This window comes from Hetaerina americana, unplaced genomic scaffold, assembly GCF_022747635.1.
Source record: "Hetaerina americana unplaced genomic scaffold, ioHetAmer1.1.p SCAF_187, whole genome shotgun sequence".
In the NCBI taxonomy this organism is placed as follows: domain Eukaryota; kingdom Metazoa; phylum Arthropoda; class Insecta; order Odonata; family Calopterygidae; genus Hetaerina; species Hetaerina americana.
The window spans coordinates 360827-379165 of record NW_027286749.1 but is presented as its reverse complement, the minus strand read 5'-3'; the positions used below and the strand labels follow the sequence as shown (position 1 = coordinate 379165).

Below are 18339 nucleotides of genomic sequence, written 5' to 3'. Positions count from 1 at the left end.
AAAAGTTCCTTCTTAAGTGCGGGGTTTGGATATTCGGGGATTTGCCGGCATGCAGATGAATCCGAGAGTTGTCTGTCTACCTCCCTTATGTAATCTGATCTGTTTAAGATAACCGTTGTCCGCGGAAGTAATGATGATATTAAGATCCTTAATTAACCTTCTTAGTTCTGTGGCACCATTGGGAATAGTGCTTAATGTGATGCACGCCAAAAGAAACTCCGAGTGACCGATGTGTGGGGCGAGATTGAAGGAATATTTTCTGATGTGGCGTAGCCATGAGGGGATGGGGTCAATGTTATTCATGTTAATATATGTTTTCATGTTAATCTATGTTAATGTGTGTTTTTGTCTGTGTCCACTAGTGCTAAGTGTTATACAGATACATGCTATAGTGAGACACTATAGCATTTATCAAAGGGAAGGTGGGAGAGAGTTAAGAAGCAGGTGGGAGAGGGATGGGGCTCGGGTTCTTAAAATAAGACATATTTTGTTACTAGGTTAATGCAGGGAATGGGAGTGGCTTTGAGACGGGGCAGGGCTCTAAGGAGTGGGCTGCTTGATTTTAGGAGATCTGATAAGTTGGCGGGGCGTTTGAAAGTTACGGAGGGGCATTAGGGAAAAAGATTGATGGTGGGAGGTCTGGTCGTGGCATTTATTGATTCACTTATGTGATTTTGGAATGTCTTTGTTGACACAATGGTACAAGGAAGAGATGATTTAAAACTGCAAATTTGACATTTTCGCATGGGCCGTGTATGTTTCAGGACAAGGAGAGGTAGGCCCTTTTTAAGTCGAAGGCATCTGACAGAGAATGGAATTTTCAGTAACGTACCAACACATCATTTCTATCCTCAGTATTCACCAATAAACACATTTTTGGAACAATAAAGACATGATATTTGCTCTTCTCTTTCAGTACTAATTGGTTATACTAACCGTTTAAAATATTTATGTAAGTAGTTGTAATACAATCACCCTCGAGTTCCTTTTGAACGATATCATCGAGTTTTGGATCAATCCTAATACTTTTTCCTTCACAATTAAGTGAGGCCATCTCATCAAAGAGTTAGTTGGTAAGACGGTAATGCTCAATGGGAGGGCAGCACTGAGCAGAGAACGCGTTGCAGGAGGCGCGCACTAGTCGGAGGGGTGCTCGGGCGGATTTGGGGACACGGACGGCACCACATCAAATGTTAACCCTTGCTCGCCCCAACGGCAGCTCCAATTGGCCTATTTATTTCAAAATGCCATTTAAACCCATGGTCCCCAAAATGCAACTCGCATACAGCATTGCTGGCTTCACATAGCGTGTCCTTAAGAGGAATTGACAACTTCGGTTTCTGAAGATGAAAGAAAAAATTGTCCGTAAGTAGATCCCACATTAAGTCGAAACATTTTCTATTTTGAAGCAGATGATGCAAATAATTAGGCACTTTGTTCCTTGACAATTATTTTAACTTGGGAGGTATCTGTCCTTAATTATTTCATTAGAACTCACACAATATTTGGAAATGGGTATCGTCACGAATGGTATTCACTGCAGTATCACGACTTGGACTTCAGTGACACTGAATGTTTGTCTGCATTAATATTGCACGTGTATCAATCATTTAGTTTCATGAGTATACAAACTTATTGATCAAATGTGTTCTCCATTTCTGGATTCCAAGACATTATGGAAAATGGGCGCACTCTTCTTTGAAAACATAACATTTCCGCAGACATCTCCCATTAGTGCCCTCAATTTATTATTGTGGTGGAAATACCCCCCGCGTATCGCCTCTCGCCACCTTCCACCTCACCTCGCTCAGCCCGTACTCATTTCCTCTCTCCATCACTCGCTCTGCGACTATTCACATATTCACCAATTTCTCCGCTCCCAACATGGTCCTAACGTTCCACATTCCTCCAATATTAACTTGTTCCGGCCCTCCTCTTTTCTCCTGCCGCTGTCAGTTCCGATTTGCAAGGATTTCGTGCGTTGGCGACCTCAGGAGCGTTTCCTTATTTTGCTCCTAGACCCGCGATGCCCGAGTCGCCTGCATTCGGATTTGTATCCATGCACGCTTGCGTTGCATTTCGAGTCAGTCGTCCGCTCACCGCTGATTGGTGAGGGAGCGCGTCATTCATTCTCGTGTGTACACGAGAGTATATATATATATATATATATATATATATATATATATATATATATATATATATATATATATATATATATATATATATATATATATATATATATATATATACACACACACACACACACACGAGGGTCATCCGGAAAGTAGTACCCGTTCGTGAAATAAAGACACAAAAGTAAATATTAACAAACATAAAAAATTTTATTTGAAAGAGGATACTTTAAACTACTTCTCAACATAATCTCCAAGCAAATTAAGGCATTTGTCATAACGTGTGACAAGTTTCTGTATTCCTGCTGCATAGTCCTTCGCCGCCAGCTCATTGAGATACGCGAGGGACCCATCTTGCACAAATTTTTGCATAATGCAGATGGTGTTTAACAATTTCATGAACAATTGTTCGAGAAACATTGGGAAAATGCTCACAGATGTCATCAATTGTGACGCGCCGATCGTTCCTCACGAATTCGTCAACTGAGCTCACCAGTTGGTCTGTAATGACAGACGGTCTCTCCGAACGCTCATCGTCGTGTGTGTTCCCCCTCCCCATGTTGAAGTTGCGACACCACCGCCGAACAGACGACTCGTCCATTACATTGTCTCCATACACCTCCTTTAATTGGCAATGAATATCACATGGGCGAACGTTTCTTGCATTGAGGAATTTAATCACTGCCCTCACTTCACAACTGGCGGCGTTCTCAATTTTTTTAAACATTGTAAACAATCACAGAAACAACACAGACAATGCTAGCGTCACGCAACTTGGCTCAGAGAAGGCAGACAAGCCACTGAAGCTATCTGACCTCGTCCAGCGGCTACTCGCGTCGTCAGCACTTCATGCGGCACGAACGGGTACTACTTTCCGGATGACCCTCTTGTGTGTGTGTGTGTGTATGTATATATATATATATATATATATATATATATATATATATATATATATATATATATATATATATATATATATATATATATATATATATGTATATATCTATCCGTGTGCGATACGCATGCAAGCTCGCACACGCGCTTAGCACAATAATTGAATGAATAATGTCGCCGATTGGTGTTGGTTAATTGCACAACGGCGGATCCTCCGCCATCGTCGTGAAGTGGCCTCCTCAGCCGTCGAGATTCCTCTCCCTCCCTATTCCCCCGCACTCCGTCTGGGCATGCGCGCGCACCTTTCCCCCCTCCATCCCCGCCCCATTAGTGGTGATGCCGGGTAGCGAGTGTGACCGGGGCCGTTCTTCCCTTGTCCTCCGTGTCCTCCCAGACCTGCGCGTCCGCCTGCCGCCGCCTCGAGATGGACTGGGGGATAAGAAGTGCGTATCTATATATATATATATATTCCGTGTGTGTTTTACTCCCTCCTCCTCGCGCTCAGCCGGAGGGCGCCTTCTTCCATGGTGGCGGTCGTTCGCACCCCCTCTCCCTGCCCTCGTGCCCAACCCCATTTAGATGGCGCGCGACGGCATGCCCTCGCGACGCAGTTTAGTCGGTGACCTAGGCTGCTTCTTATGCCCCCGATGGATTCGCAGGGTGGCCTCCATATATAATGCATCGCACTATTAAAGGGCGAAATCGATAATCCATCTAGTTCGTCTGATACCAATTTTCGAAATTGTGAATTTGAAATCACGAATGGCGTGATCGCTTATGACGAAGAAATACCTCCAAGCGAATGTTCCCGGCACACCGCGTGTTTTTTGGGCGCCGGTGTGATCGGTTAAGCGCCCCCCCCCCTCCCCCATTAGGAATCGGTCAGTGTCCCTCCCCCCCTCCCACCACCCTCTCTGGCCGGGGTAATAATTCACTAGTATGGAACTCCCGTTTCCTGTGAAACGTGGACTGCGATTATTTCAACGTGGTACCCTGCTAGCCACCGCTAGGGTATGTGGCAGGGGGTGGTTCAATGTCATGCATGATGCATCAAAAATGAAGTTTTTTAAATTTCATCGTGTATCTAAGTGATGTATACTTATCTATGCACATGTGAGGACTTGCTTATTACAAGAAGGGTTTAGACGAGACATTGAGAACATAATATATTAATGAAAATGCTTACTTTACCTATCCTTCCCTTCAGGGAATTGAACTCGTGTGAAGTGAAGCGGGTGGGCGGCGGCGAGGGGGGGGGGTTGATGTGTCCTCGATGTGCAGCCTAGTCCCCTTGCGGATTGATCAGGGACCTCTGGTTTGGATCCGATGGGAAGGCATCAATCGGAGGTAGCGTGCTTTCTTCAGGGATATCGGGGCGTCCTGCGTCGACCTTCAGCCGGCGATTCAATCGTGTAGGAAACCCAGTGAACCGTTCTGGTGTTCATCACACGTCTGAGACCGCCTGGTGTGTAGCGGGTAGGATGGAAACGTTTACAAGAGATTCGATTATGAAAGGAAAAGTGTCCCCGTTAAATATTCAAGTAACCGTAATGTCAAGGAAACATTATCCGTGTTAGTAGTAAATTTGGGAAGTTTAAAACGACCAAGTCACGGAATATCATCCCCTTATTCGAAGCTTAGGTGCAGATATAATTATTCGAACAGGAAGCTTGTTATCAACTGATATTGTCGACGGTGAAATTTTCCCAAACTCCTTCTCCGTTTACAGAAACGGCGGAGTAAATAGTATTGGGGGTGATGTCTTTATTGCAGTTAAGAATTCTTGCGTCAGCTGAGCTGAGGTAATTCCAGGTAACGATTTGGAAAGCGTTTAGTGTTCCATCAGAAGTCCCGAATCTAAAAGAATCTTAGGTATGCGCGTTTTACAGGCCGCCGAAAGCAATGATAATTGTCTTCCGGCGGCCTGTAACAACTATGTAGAAGTAGATCTGCAAATCAAAAGTTTCTCATCCCTAAACAGCGATCGTGACATAACCATCGGTGAAGATTTGCAAATTTTAAGGAATATAGTAAATAGCGAACTACTGTATATGTGCAATCACTTCCTTGGGATCACGCGCTCAGCAGTCAACAGGTTCATTCCCAGCAAATTTATAAAAGATAGCACGGAACGTAAATGGTACAGCGCGGATGTTAGAAAGTCATTACGACGTCCAAGGCCAGGTCACTCGAAGATGTAAAATATTAGGAATGAAATCTGGCAACAAAAGGAATGAGCTTACTTACGATTTTACGTAAGCTATGTAGGGCGAATACCAAGGAGGAATTTGGGTAAGTTTTAAGTGAATTCAAGAGGAGAAAATTAACTGAATATTTGAAAGAGAATCCGGAAGTATTTTGGTCAACAGTTGAGTGAAACAAGTGAAATAAGTCAACAGTTAATTCACGGAAAAATGGTAAAGGCGAATGAGTAACCAGCAGTTTGGTACAGGCAAACTTTTTTAAATTCCCTCTTTCTAAGAGTCTTCACCAATGTCTCGCCGAATGTCTCCGATAGCTTACCAAATCGTTTGCGACAACCGATGCCCAATCCGAAAATTCATGTAATGGAACTTAAGCTGAAAAATATCAAGGGTAATAAATCCTCCGGCCCCGATAATATACTCGCTCGTATATTTAAGGAAATAGCGTTGGAAATTGCATCGTATCTAGATATGATATTTAAGAAATCGCCAGTAGATCACTGGGTTCTCAGCGATTGGAAAACGGCTAACGTAACACCTACGTATATTTAAAAGCGGAGACAAGGTAGAACCCAGCAATCGCAGACATATTTCCCTCACATCGGTATCATGTAAGGTCGCGGAACATACATGTGTTGCCGCTAGTTCGTTAATGAGATTGTCAGGAGTTATCGTTGAATAACGAGCAGGGTTTCCGAAAGGGTAGTCCAGCGAGACACAACTTGCACTGTTCATGATTTCCTTAGTTCGGGAGAGAGCAATAATTCAGTGGACGAGGCTTTTCTAGATTTTAAAAAGGTTCTCGAAAAAGCACCTCCTTGTAAACTGCGCACAAAGATAAAAGTGTATGGCATAGATTAAAGTATCCGGGGTTGGATTAAAGACTTTTTGAATGGTCGGGTACAAAGAGTAGTCGCTGATGGTATCAGTTCTAATGCAGTGGAAGTCACAGATGGCGTTTCCCAGGGAATCGTTAGCGGACCTCTGTTATTCCTTATTTAAGTGTCAAGATACCTTTATTTAACGATAATATAGTGGTTTACAGAGATATCCGTAATCCTTAGGATAAAACATCCTTTTCAGATGACCTTATTTGCTATGAAACGCTTGTGCGACGCATGGAAATTAAAATTAAATTAAAATAAGGACGTGGTGAGGAATTTTTGGAAAAAGAGCAATTTCTTCCCGAACGGTAATGCATCATAAATACCGAAATAGAGTGTATACTCGATTAAATACTTAGCGTCGCCTTCACTCACGACCTCTCCTGGGCGAAACATACACGGAGAATATGCTCACTAGCTAACAAAGAATTAGGATTTATTGGAAAGGTGTTAGGGAAATGTGACGAAAAGGTCAAAGGGGAAATTGATATTTCGCTGGTTAGGCCTCATTTAGAATATGCTTCCATTTTATGGAATTCTCACGAAGTTGGATTAATTGTTGAATTGGATCGCATGCATTATAGAGGAGCTAGATTTGTGAAATGTTGTTATGAGAAACTTAGTAGCGCATCCAAAATATTAGATAAACTAGGCTGGGAATTACTCTCGGAGCGAAGGTTAAATTACCGATTAAATCTCTTGAATAAATTGGAAGGATGTCTCCTTATCAATGATGCTAAAAATTTATTATTACCCCCATTAGGTAGGAGAGATCATGCCAATAATATTAAAGAGATTAAGTATAGAACAGATAGACATAAGATGTCATTGGTCCCGCGGTCGATAAGGGATCAGAATACATGGAATGACCTCTGGGTGGACACCCCTCTATCTTACCTGTCTTCATTGCAGTGCACAATACCCACTGACACCTGCGCATCCTGTTTCATACGCATGTTGCGTATAAATCTCCTGTCAAGGCAATCTACTCCTATTTTCTGCAATACATTTATTGATTCCACCTAATTCAATCTTATCAAACGCCTATTCGAATTCTACGAAACAGGCGAATACATCCTGATTGTATTCTATATACCTCTCGATTAGTGATTTCATTACTGCAATGGCCTCTCCCCTTCCTTAACCCAAACTGATCATCCCCTTAGTAACCACTTTCCCTGGTCTCCATCCTTTTGTTTGTGATTCTGAGAACAATTTTAGCTGCGTGGGATGTCAAACTTATTGCTCTGAAGTCCTCACAAGATGTAGCCTTTACCTTTTTCGGAATAGGAACTAACACTGATCTCACAAAGTCTTCCGGCCAGATCCCTTCCTCATAGATACTACAAATTAGTCCATGTAGCCTCTTCCTCTCACATTTTCCTAAAGCTTTTAGTAGTCCCGCAAGAATATTGGCTCATCCCTAAACAATGATGGTGACATTACAATCGGTGGAGATTTGCAAATTTTAAGGAAGATAGTAAATAGTGAACTACTGAATATACGAGGGCGGTTCAATAAGTACCCGTGTTAGAGATGAAGAAACTGTTTTTTCAAAAACTTTTTTTTTAGTTTTCAACATAGTCCCATTTTAGAAATATACATTTCTCCCAAAGTTCCGGCCATTTTTTTAACCCCTCCAAAAAATAGGATTTGTCGAACTCTCCAAAATATGCCTCTGTCTCGGCGATAACCTCCTCGTATGAGCTAATTTTTCCCGCGAGCCATTTCTTCATGTTAGGGAATAAGAAAAAGTCGCAGGGAGTCAGATCGGGTGAATACGGGGGGTGCGGCAGCAATTCATAACGTAGTTAATGCAGTTTGGCTGCAACAACTCCGGATGAATGTGCGGGTGCGTTATCGTGGTGAAACAGCACTTTCTTTTTCGCCAAATGCGGCCGTGTCTCCTTCAATTTTTTGTCAAAGCCGTCCAATAACTCACTCTAGTATTTCCCAGTGATCGTTCTTCCTTTTTTCTAAAAAACCCATGAGGATGACGCCATTTGCATACCAAAAAACCGTCGCCATGACCTTTCCTTCTGATCGAACCATCTTCGCCTTCTTTGGAGAAGATTCACCGGGAGTAATCCATTGTTTTGATTGTTGCTTAGTTTCTGGTGTGTAATGATGAATCCAGGTTTAATCAACGGTGATGACTCAACGCAAAAACACCTTCGGATCTTGCTTAAATTGCTGCAAACGCTGCTTCGAAGTTGACAGCCAGATCAGCTTGTTGTCCACCGTGAGCAATCGCGGCACCCGTCGGGCCGACAATTTTTTCATCGCCAACTTATCATGTAAAATATAAATTGCCGTTCCGGTCGACACACCCACGGCCTCTGCTACTTCGTGCACTTTCGTTCGTCGATCAGCGAGAATCATGATCTGGACTTTTTCAATGATTTCCTCGGTAACCACGTCTGCCGAGCGTCCTGGTCACTCCTCATCAAAAACAGATGTTCGCCCGCGTTTAAATTCGTTGAACCAATATCTAACTGTGGTCATAGATGGCGAAGTGTCCCCATAAACAGCATCCATGTTTGCTTATATCTCCTCGCATTCCTTCCCATCCAAAAACAAAAAGGGAATTACCGAAGGATACTGCTCTTTTTCCATCTTAGCGAAAATCACGAAACACGTCTTACTCGAATGAAATTAACCTTTAAATCAGTCTGAAATTTGTTTCACCGTCGTTTGTTCGATGGCAGCACGCGATGATAACATAAACTTCCCTCAGGAACGCCCTTTGTCGTTAAACACTGGTACTTATTGAACCGCCCTCGTACGTGCAATCACTTCCTCGGGATCACGCGCTCAGCAGTCAATAGGTAATTCCCAGCAAATTTATAAAAGATAGAACGGAACGTAAATGGTACAACGCGGATGTTAGAAAGTCGTTACGACGTCTAAGGCCATGTCACTCGAAGATGTAAAATATTAGAAATGAAATATCTCCACGGCTTTTTTTGATTTCATCTCCCTTAACGCCCTTTCTATCTCATCATGTTCCCTGTCTAACCCTGCTGGCCTAATGACTTAACCATACACTTTTTCAATAAATTCCTTCCATCTCTCATGTATATTTTATGGTTAAACCGATATTTTTGCCGACTAATCTTTGAATTTGATGTAATGAAACGATTTTTCATTTTTACTGTCTGACATCTTTATCACACTGTGATGAAGATGTGCGAAAGGTGAAGGTTGATGGATGTCGAGGGCATTCCTCATCATCAACCTCCTCTCTACCCTCCCGCAACATACTGTGCAAGCAAAAAAAACATCACTTGGGGTATTTCTTCATCTTCATAAGCATCCTTAACCATTGTCATGATCTCAGAACCCGATCTCCCGAGTTTAACACAAAATGTTATCTCATATTATTGCTCCATGGTAAGTGGCATTGTGAATTTGTGACGCGACCCTCGAATAGGGTTCCGGCTAGCTGCGATCCGTTGACTGTAACGGCCCGCAGACACCTGACGCGGGTCGTCTTGCTTTCCCAAGACCTCTCACCATTTTTCCCGCCGCAAATCGGCCCACCCCAGTCGTCCGCTTCGCCGGGAAAAACCGTTTAACTTACTTTTTGGGGGACACCCTGCCGTCCGTAAATAATCTGGCGTCTCCGGTCTCTGCTTTTTTCCACTAGATATTGCTATTTGAACTGCGAAAAATGTGTTATCCTCATAATTTGAAAAATGCCGAATAATATCTCTTTATGTGCATCATCCAATGAGTTGCGGTAATTATGTAGCAAATTTGAAAATGTAATTTTGCGTTTCGGGGATGTAACGAAGAATATGTATAGTGTGTGCTTTGCTGGAGTCAGAAACTGAAAATTGGCCGCCTACGGAAATAATGTTCTTTCTCCCTGAAGTAATGTCGAGCTTCCTCCCAATATTCCGTTCAACGGCTGTATAGTATGTTTTTTTTTATCGAGAAGAAAGGATGAAATTTGTCAGATAGAATTTTGCGCGAGCTTCCTTTAGAGGTATCCAATTTTGTCCAGTCGCCGATCGAGTGATTAGTTCAATGACTCCCTGGATTGCCGTCATAGTCAAAAAGACGACGTCCATCTTGGAGTTTCATTTCCATAGTTCATTGATGCAGCGAAATTTCGTTCATTTTGACAAAATGAGTTTCGTGGCGTTCGCTTTAAGCACTTGTATGTTGAAGGCTTGACATCGAGATAGATAGAAGCCGAGTACGTATGTTGCCGTTAATGGCACCCAATCTGCTCGCGTGTGATGGCGACTGTTCACGATTGGGCGAATGAGTTGAAAGGCGGCCGTGCATCCACAAATGGCGGACATCTTTCGGGACCTTCAATGTAAGCGACTTCCACCGAAATGATTGACAAAACCACGATATGGTTTTGAGTGATCGAGGAATCCAAGCTGGTGAAATAGTCGAGGACCGAGGCATGTCGCGAGGGGCAGTTTTCAATTTAGCGCTGAAAAGTTAAGTGCGAAGACATCTCGTGTGCGATTTGGCGCCTCGGATTGATGGCGTGTTATCTCCCGGAGTATAAATCCTTCAACTACGGCGAAGTCTGTGGGTGGAAAATGCATTGGGGGTGCACTCGCTATTCACCCTTTCCCATTCGCATTGTCACGCGTTTTTAATTGGCTGAAATAAGTTGGGCAATATTCTACGATCACGAATGTAGTTTGCACTCTTAGCAAAATCACGTAAAAATGAGTTGAGACCAAAACACTTATTTCAGTGAATAGAGAGTAGTACATAGGTCGGGAGAGCGGGGCTTCGTCACTTGGGAAGCGGTCGGAGAGCACGTTTGGGGGGGGGGGAGTTGCGTGGTGGGCGCAGGTGTTGGTTGGGCGAAAGAAGAGCATGGGAAAGGGGGGGCAGAAGGGTGAACGTGTGGGCACTCGCCCACAGGTGACCGAGTTTCTCGTGCTGTGGAGCACCACTTCCATTCCGCGAAGGTTGTCGAGTTGTGGGTCTATATTTTTGGAAGTGGAGTGTTGTTGGTGTGGAAATGTGAGTGGTGGGTATTTTCATTGGGGGTGTGTGTTGGGGAAATGGGAGTGTGCGTGTTTCTGGATGAAGGCACGCCGGCGCTCTTTGACCCCGGTGTGAAAGTTGACGTCCGGTGCTGCAGCAACCCGTGCACCTCACCGCAACTGCCATCTCCGCAGTGGAGTTTGTGCGCTCCGGAGAGTGCGCACGAGGGGGGGGGAGTGGTCAAGGCTCTTCCAAAGAAAGAAAAGGAAACGTAGGTGAAGTTATTAAAAGGACTGTTACATTTCCGTCCGAATGAGAAGGTTAGCTGGCAGCCATTAAATGCATAACTTGCGCCAACGAGCCAATGTTTTGTTCATGCCTAATTTGTTTTTAAGTTTCCCACAGGCTCTGGTTGATATAAAATTAAAGTAATTTTTATTATTTAAAACTGTCATAAGGGCGACTTTTGCGAATTTTTAACTTTATTTTTTTCGTTGACCAATGATATCTTGGAATTTCAATGATTAAATTCCAGTCTTGACGGCGCGAAATTTCTGAATTAATGGTACCAGAAATGGTGAGAAAATTTCTTGTGAGTGGTATGCATGTACAAGGTGTGATCAAAAAAAGACCAGACTGATTTCATTGTACATGGGGGGCCCATAAGTACCCGACCTGACCTAGAGATTGCGGTAGTTTAAAAAATATCACTGTCTTAGAAAGTACGCTATCTATAAAGCATGTTTCAAGTTGGAAGACGCCACGCTGTTAAGTATTTGTTCTGTAGCCATCAATAGTGAACGTTTTCTGTGAATTTGTGAAAATTGAGAAAATGGTCATCGTTTTGTGGTACAAAACTTTCATTTGAAAGGTCTCAGCCCAACCGATATCAAAGCTGAATTAGATTCTACTCTGGGTGAGACTGCTCCTTCGTTTGCAATCGTCGAATATTGTATTGTTTCAGGCTTCACTTCGTGGAAGTATTTAATATCCATACTAAAAAGAAAGAAAGACTCGTACTTTTCCACAGATTTTATTATACGGTACAACGCGGTTCACCGACTTGCGGCATCATCAGGTACAAATTTGCAAAACAGACAGAGCAAGAATATATGCCCTCAGGACAGAGTGGGGGCGGGGAGGGTTGGAAGGATTTGAGAGGGGTGGGGGCTCGCAGGTGCGTTGATGGATTGTTTTGACCATTTCCAGGCTAGTTTTTCTGAGAGGAGTGGGGAGGGGTATGGGAACAATTGCTCATTACAAAGTGTCGTGTTGGGGTTTACCAAGTGCCTTCTAATCTCTAATTGCTCGAGAGCGTCCATTTTTAATCCTTTTGGGAGTGTGTGTAATATCTCTGGGACAAAGTCACTGCTGTGGTTGAATTCTAGTACATGCTTGGCGAAGAGAGAGTTGTTATTCTGATTTTTGTGACACCTTGCGTGCTCCTTGACTCGTGACTTGATATTCCTGCCGGTCTGACCGACATAAACGCTGTTGCAATCAGTTCAGTTTCAATTTTTAAGGTTTTTATTTGTCAAAAAGTTATTGTACAATATATTACATGAGACAGGAAAAGTTTGGAATTGACAAACACCCGTTATAGGCCGAAGCCTCTTCGGGCCAGAGAAAAGACGAAAGTTTAAGTCATATAAATGCGGTTGCATGTTTGCTTATTCATAAAAACATTGGATGATCGCTGTTTCTATTTTTCTATTTCTATTTCTCCGGGGTGGCATTTGGCCTGGCATTCACCCGAGGGAGTGAGGAAACCCGGAAAAACCTCACTCAGGCCGCCTTAAATCAACCGCGTTTAAGAAAAAACATGAGTTACCGTGAGGCGGTGCAAGAGGGGGCCAAAACGTTAAGCGTCATAGTTTTAATTACATGTTTAGGAGCAATTGGCCTTCCCTCGTTTATCCGTTAAGCGGCAAGGTCTTTTTCTCCGTGATACATGAGTACTTACATTTTTACAGAACAGTAGTTTTACATGAATATTTACAATATCTTTTTTGAGAAACACAGATAATTAAGCATTACAGAAGGTAAAGTACAAAAAAGGTAAACAAGTATAAAAAGCACTAAGTATTACAGGTGGTAATTGGCAGTGAGGGGCATCGTCCCGTGAAGCGGCAGAAAAGTAGTTAAACAAATGATGACCCCTTCTATTGCATTTCTTCAGTTCGTTTTCTTCGATCTTGAAAAGTAGAGGTGGTAATGATGTGGTATTGGAAGATTCCCTCGTAGGAAGATTTTCTAGCTGTTGGTTATTCCTTTCCTCACGTTGATGGTGGCTGGTCGATCGGCTGAGATGGGTTACCTAGGAGATGGGAGAAAGGGCGACAGATTATTATGTTTTAAAGAGAAGACATTGGATTTACTGTGCAACCTTTTGTGAAACAAACGGAAGCACAGTATTCCGTGAGAAAAGGCAACGGACGCCCCGCCCAAAGATGTCGCCAGAAGCGGCATCAAGGAGCGCAACGACCGTCTCCCTTTGCGCAGGATGAAGGTTAATTAAGAGGAGCGTGAGCAGCTTCAGGAGATCAACCTTAGCTACAAACTCCTCCCGATGAACCATAACCGGCGCGTCGGGATCTTCCTCGGGATCAGAGGAAGCCTGTGGTATTGCAGGGGGGGCGAGGACGATGGGAGCCGTCGTTGGGAGGGACGACGGTTCCTTCGGGCGCTGGGGGCAGCGGTGATCCCCGGCGTGGTGGCCTCCGCCGCAGTTTGCGCATCGAAGGACCTCTACGGAGCATTCCGCTGCCCCATGCGCACCACCGCAGCGCGAACACTTCGGAGGGGCTCGGCATTCCCCCGCCACGTGGGAGAAACCCTGGCATCGTCGGCACTGTAGAGGCTGGGGAGCGGGCGGACGAGAAGGCTCGACGGCATATGTTTTTCCGTCACTCCAAAGACCCTCCCGGATCATACTGGGAAATCGACTGACTGTCACTGATTAGCAAATACTCGATTAGAGATACTGGATACTCCATACTGGGAAGACTCACTGGATTATTAGAGACTGACTGCTGATCACTGAAGGAAATCCTGACCTGCTGATACTACTCTCCTGCTTACGGACCTGGACCTCTTGGACTATTCTCTCACAGCGCTGATTCCTGGTTGGAAGTACTTCGGTACCAGTATTGGACAACCTTTGACCTCGCCTGTTTGATTATTCCATACTCTCCTGCACACCGACCCGGACCTCCTGGACTACTCTTCTCTCCTTGTACCAACACCTGTGGACTGTTGGAACATTTTTACTTCCTGAAGTGGTCGGCCCTTTTAAGGACCAAGTCATCTCAGTAGCAGCCAGCCCTCCCGTGACTCCAAATTCGTCTCGAGACTGGGTTTCTGTTGAGACTCCGCATTCCTGCTGTGTACAACCTCCTGAATACCGACTACACCTCTTGGTCAACCCTAATCAACGACGCCGATTCTTGGTTGCCGAAATAATTTCGGTACCAGAATCGGGCAGCGCCTGACCTCACCGTGTGCTGCTGTGTACTCTTCTGCTCACCGACGCCCACTTACTGGACAACTCTGCTCTCCTAGTAACAACCTCCGCGAACTACAAAAATTGGAACATCCCGTGAGGTGGACGGCCCTTTTCAGGACCAAGTCGCCTCAGCTGCAGCCAGCTCTCCCGCACTGTACGACCCTCCTAGGACCAAGCCGTCTTAGCTACACCAACGCTCCGGCATATCTGGTATAAACCATCCAGTTGTCGTGACGTCCGGTGGGGAGGGCTAACTAGATCCCTCTTCTCACCACCGGATGGTGCACGGCTGCTGACACACACAGGTCGTCTTGTTCGGGAAAACCAGGCAGAGGGCTTGCACCTCCACTGCACGCCTGGTGGAACCGAAGGGTCCACTTATTAGGGTAACACATAGCCCTACTCAAGTCCACTTCCACCTACCTAACTCCTTGGTTATATACTTACCTTGATTCTGCCCTCACCCAGACCCCCATAATGGGAAAAAATGACTCTGACGACCCTGACAACCCTGATTCCCCGTCTTCAATTTCCTCGTTCTCCTGCAACAATTCCCCTTCCTCTGCCAACTCCAAATCATCATCCTCCGATGACGATTGTAACCCTGGTCCTCATCCATCTCAACCTACGGACATGACTCCGAAGATAGTCACCCGACTTGCCAAGCGTCTCCAACAGGAAGACCCCAAACCCAAAAGAGCTCTCCCATCTAAGAAAACTAAACCTCGAGCGGCCGCTCCTGTACCCAGCAAGGAAATCGCCCTTCAAGCTCCCGCGTCCCCAGACGACGTAGCAGAGTGTGGAAGACCAGCTGCAACCAATGAAGCTGCCGATGAAGCACCGGCCCAAGACACCTCTAATTCCCAGGCCACTAACACTCCCGCATCGCCTACCTCCGGAACATTGTCACCCTCCAGCAATATCCCGCTGGACACCGAGCCTGCGACCCAGATAACTGCTGCTGAAGATGGCTGGAAAACAGTTTCTAAGAAAAATAAATTCTCCTGTTCCCCTGTTCCCACTATCCCTTCTGACGCAACCCTTCCACTAGAATCTCGTCCTACCAAAAACCTACCGCCTATTCGCCTGTCCGCAACCCAATCCTATCAGAAGTACATTATCCAGCTTACCCGTCTAACCAATTACCAACCTCGCATATCCTACAATAACTCCTATATAAATATCCACCCGAAATCTCCATCCGACCACCGTAAGATTAGATCCTTCCTAGATTCAAATCACCTCTCCTATTTCACCAATCCCATCCCCTCCGAAAGACGTCGAGCCTTCATAATAAAAGGCATACCTCCCATCACCTCGACCGAACAGGTATCCAAAGACCTGGACGAAGCTGGCTTTACCTTAAGAGGCATAGTAAAAATGCAGTCTGACCTCCACCAAGCCTCCTCCTTTACCCATCTAAAAGTCACATTAGAGGACCCTTCGCGAGAGAGCGATCTGCTTAACCTCAAGTCATACTGCGGTATTGACATTAAAATTGAAGAGTTCATTCCCTCCGTCGATCCCGCACAGTGCGTCCAATGCCAGCGCTTTGGCCACACTAAGAACTACTGTCGCCTCCCACTCAGATGCCGAAAATGCGGCAACAATCACTATAAATCTAATTGCCCGCTCCCCGCCGACAGTCCCAGCTACTGCTGTAACTGCGGTGGTCAGCATGCAGCAACTTATCGCGGCTGCCCAGTATTTCTCGAAGCCAAAGCTCGGAAATTGGGCCAACCTTTACCTACTCCTGACCCTGGCACTATCCCTCATCCCCCACCCGCTGAAAACTTCTGGGACAAAAGAATTGCAGCCAGTAATAGGAAGGTTCAAACTAACCCCTACATTGATGAATTCCCCCCTATTCCCCCACCTCCATCATCTACACCCCCTGTAACTCCATTCATTTGCCCTCCTCCTCCAGAACTATCCTACCTACCCCCGCCACCGCCACATCTATACTATGGCGAGGATATCCTAGGACTTAAAGTCATACCCCCCCCTCCTTCATTTCAAGACACAAAAACAATTCCTTCATCCCTCACACTGCTTCCTGATCCTCAACTTCCCCAATTGATTGACCACACACCACACCCTCTCTCCCTTCAACCTGTTACTACTCACATACCTGCCTCACACCTCACCTCTGATCCCTCCTCTCCTCTTTTTAACTGGCCGGCATTAATTCAAAGAACTACCGTATTTCTTGCAAAATTACTCAGTTCCCCGGCCCACGAACGGGCGGTTTTATTCCTTAACTTCTTCTCCTCCTTAGCTTCTTCTCTTCTGAACTATGGCAGCACAACGATCTGAAATTTCACACTTATCCGTCCTCTCCTGGAACTGCCATGGCATTCGTGCCAAGCTCACGGAACTCCACCTGCTCATTGCCAAGCACTCACCTGACATAATCACTCTGTCCGAAACCTTTCTTACACACAAGCACACCCTATACATCCCAGGTTACACTTCATACAGATTAGATCGCCCTGTCGCTGACGGCGCTCATCCGCAAGGAGGAGTAGCCATCAGCATCAAATCCACGCTTCAGCACACACACCTACCTAACACAACCTCAAACCTCGAGCACATTGGCATCTCACTCCATACACTTCTTGGTCCTGTCAACATCTTCAGTGTATACATACCCCCCAAACAGAGCTCCATTTCTTCACTCAAGCATCTAACTCACCCCACTGCACCCACCATAATCATTGGCGATCTTAACAGTAAGCACTGCAACTGGGGCTGTCGCAGCACCAATTGCAAAGGCAGAGAACTATTTAAGTTCTGTCAGGACCTGGACATCTCTATTCACACTCCAAACGAGTACACTCACATCTCCCAACATCTTGGCACTGACACCTCTGACATACTAGACATTGCTTTATCCATCAACTATCCATTCCATATTCCAGCTAAAGTCCTGCACCATTACTCTTCCGATCATCTTCCCGTAATCTACTCCATCGAAACTGCTACCGTAGATACTCTTCCCATAACCTCACGCACACATAACTGGGGCAAATTTCAGCGCAATATAGCCGCCTTCCCTGACACATATCTTACAGCCCTTGATCAACCGTCCATAGATCACAGCATAGAAGTACTATCTGACAACATTCACTCCGCACTCAATAAGTCGCTCAACAACCCAATTCTCACACCTCTACTATCATCCGCTCTCCCTACTTACATAAAAACACTAATAACAGACCGAAACAGACTAAGAAAATTATTTCAGAGGACTAGATCGCCACACATAAAAACGCAATACAACAGCCTACACGCAGCAGTCAAACGGGAAATACAAAAACAAGAACACACAGTGGAACAATAAAATAACTGCACTCAACCGAAACGACAACTCCCTCTGGAAAATGACACGCGCCCTCAAAAACACCACCAAGTCCACTCCACCACTCTTACACCAAGACAGGAAACTAACCACTGACACCGAGAGAGGCGAAGCTTTCCTCGAAAGGATGCTAGGTGCCTTTTCTTCTCCATCTCTCCACTCACCGACATCTGAAGCGGACATCTGTGCGTCCGCTACACTATACTTACCTTCTCCAGAACCACAGACATGTTCCCTAAAAGAAGTGCAATCCATTATTGCTGCTCTGCCTAACAAGTGCTCCTCTGGTCCCGATAACATCCCCACTAAAGCCCTTAAATTTCTCCCCATTTCTTGTATCTCTCTCCTGACTGACATCTTCAATGCCTGTCTTGCCTCCTCCTACTTCCCTTCT

General features: G+C 45.1%; 1 protein-coding gene across 4 annotated transcripts in view; it reads left to right on the top strand.

Moving 5' to 3' along the window:
* Positions 1 to 18339, top strand: part of LOC139687257 (afadin-like) — a 266733-nt gene that overhangs the window by 87980 nt on the left and 160414 nt on the right. Inside the window, exon 1 of one of the 4 annotated variants that reach the window (XM_071584396.1) lies at positions 3422 to 3469. The exons of the other annotated variants lie outside the window; for them this stretch is intronic. Coding sequence (XP_071440497.1) covers positions 3451 to 3469 — 19 coding nt within the window. The 5' untranslated portion in view covers positions 3422 to 3450. Of the gene's footprint in view, positions 1 to 3421; positions 3470 to 18339 lie in introns of those variants that run through there. 4 annotated transcript variants of the gene reach the window in all.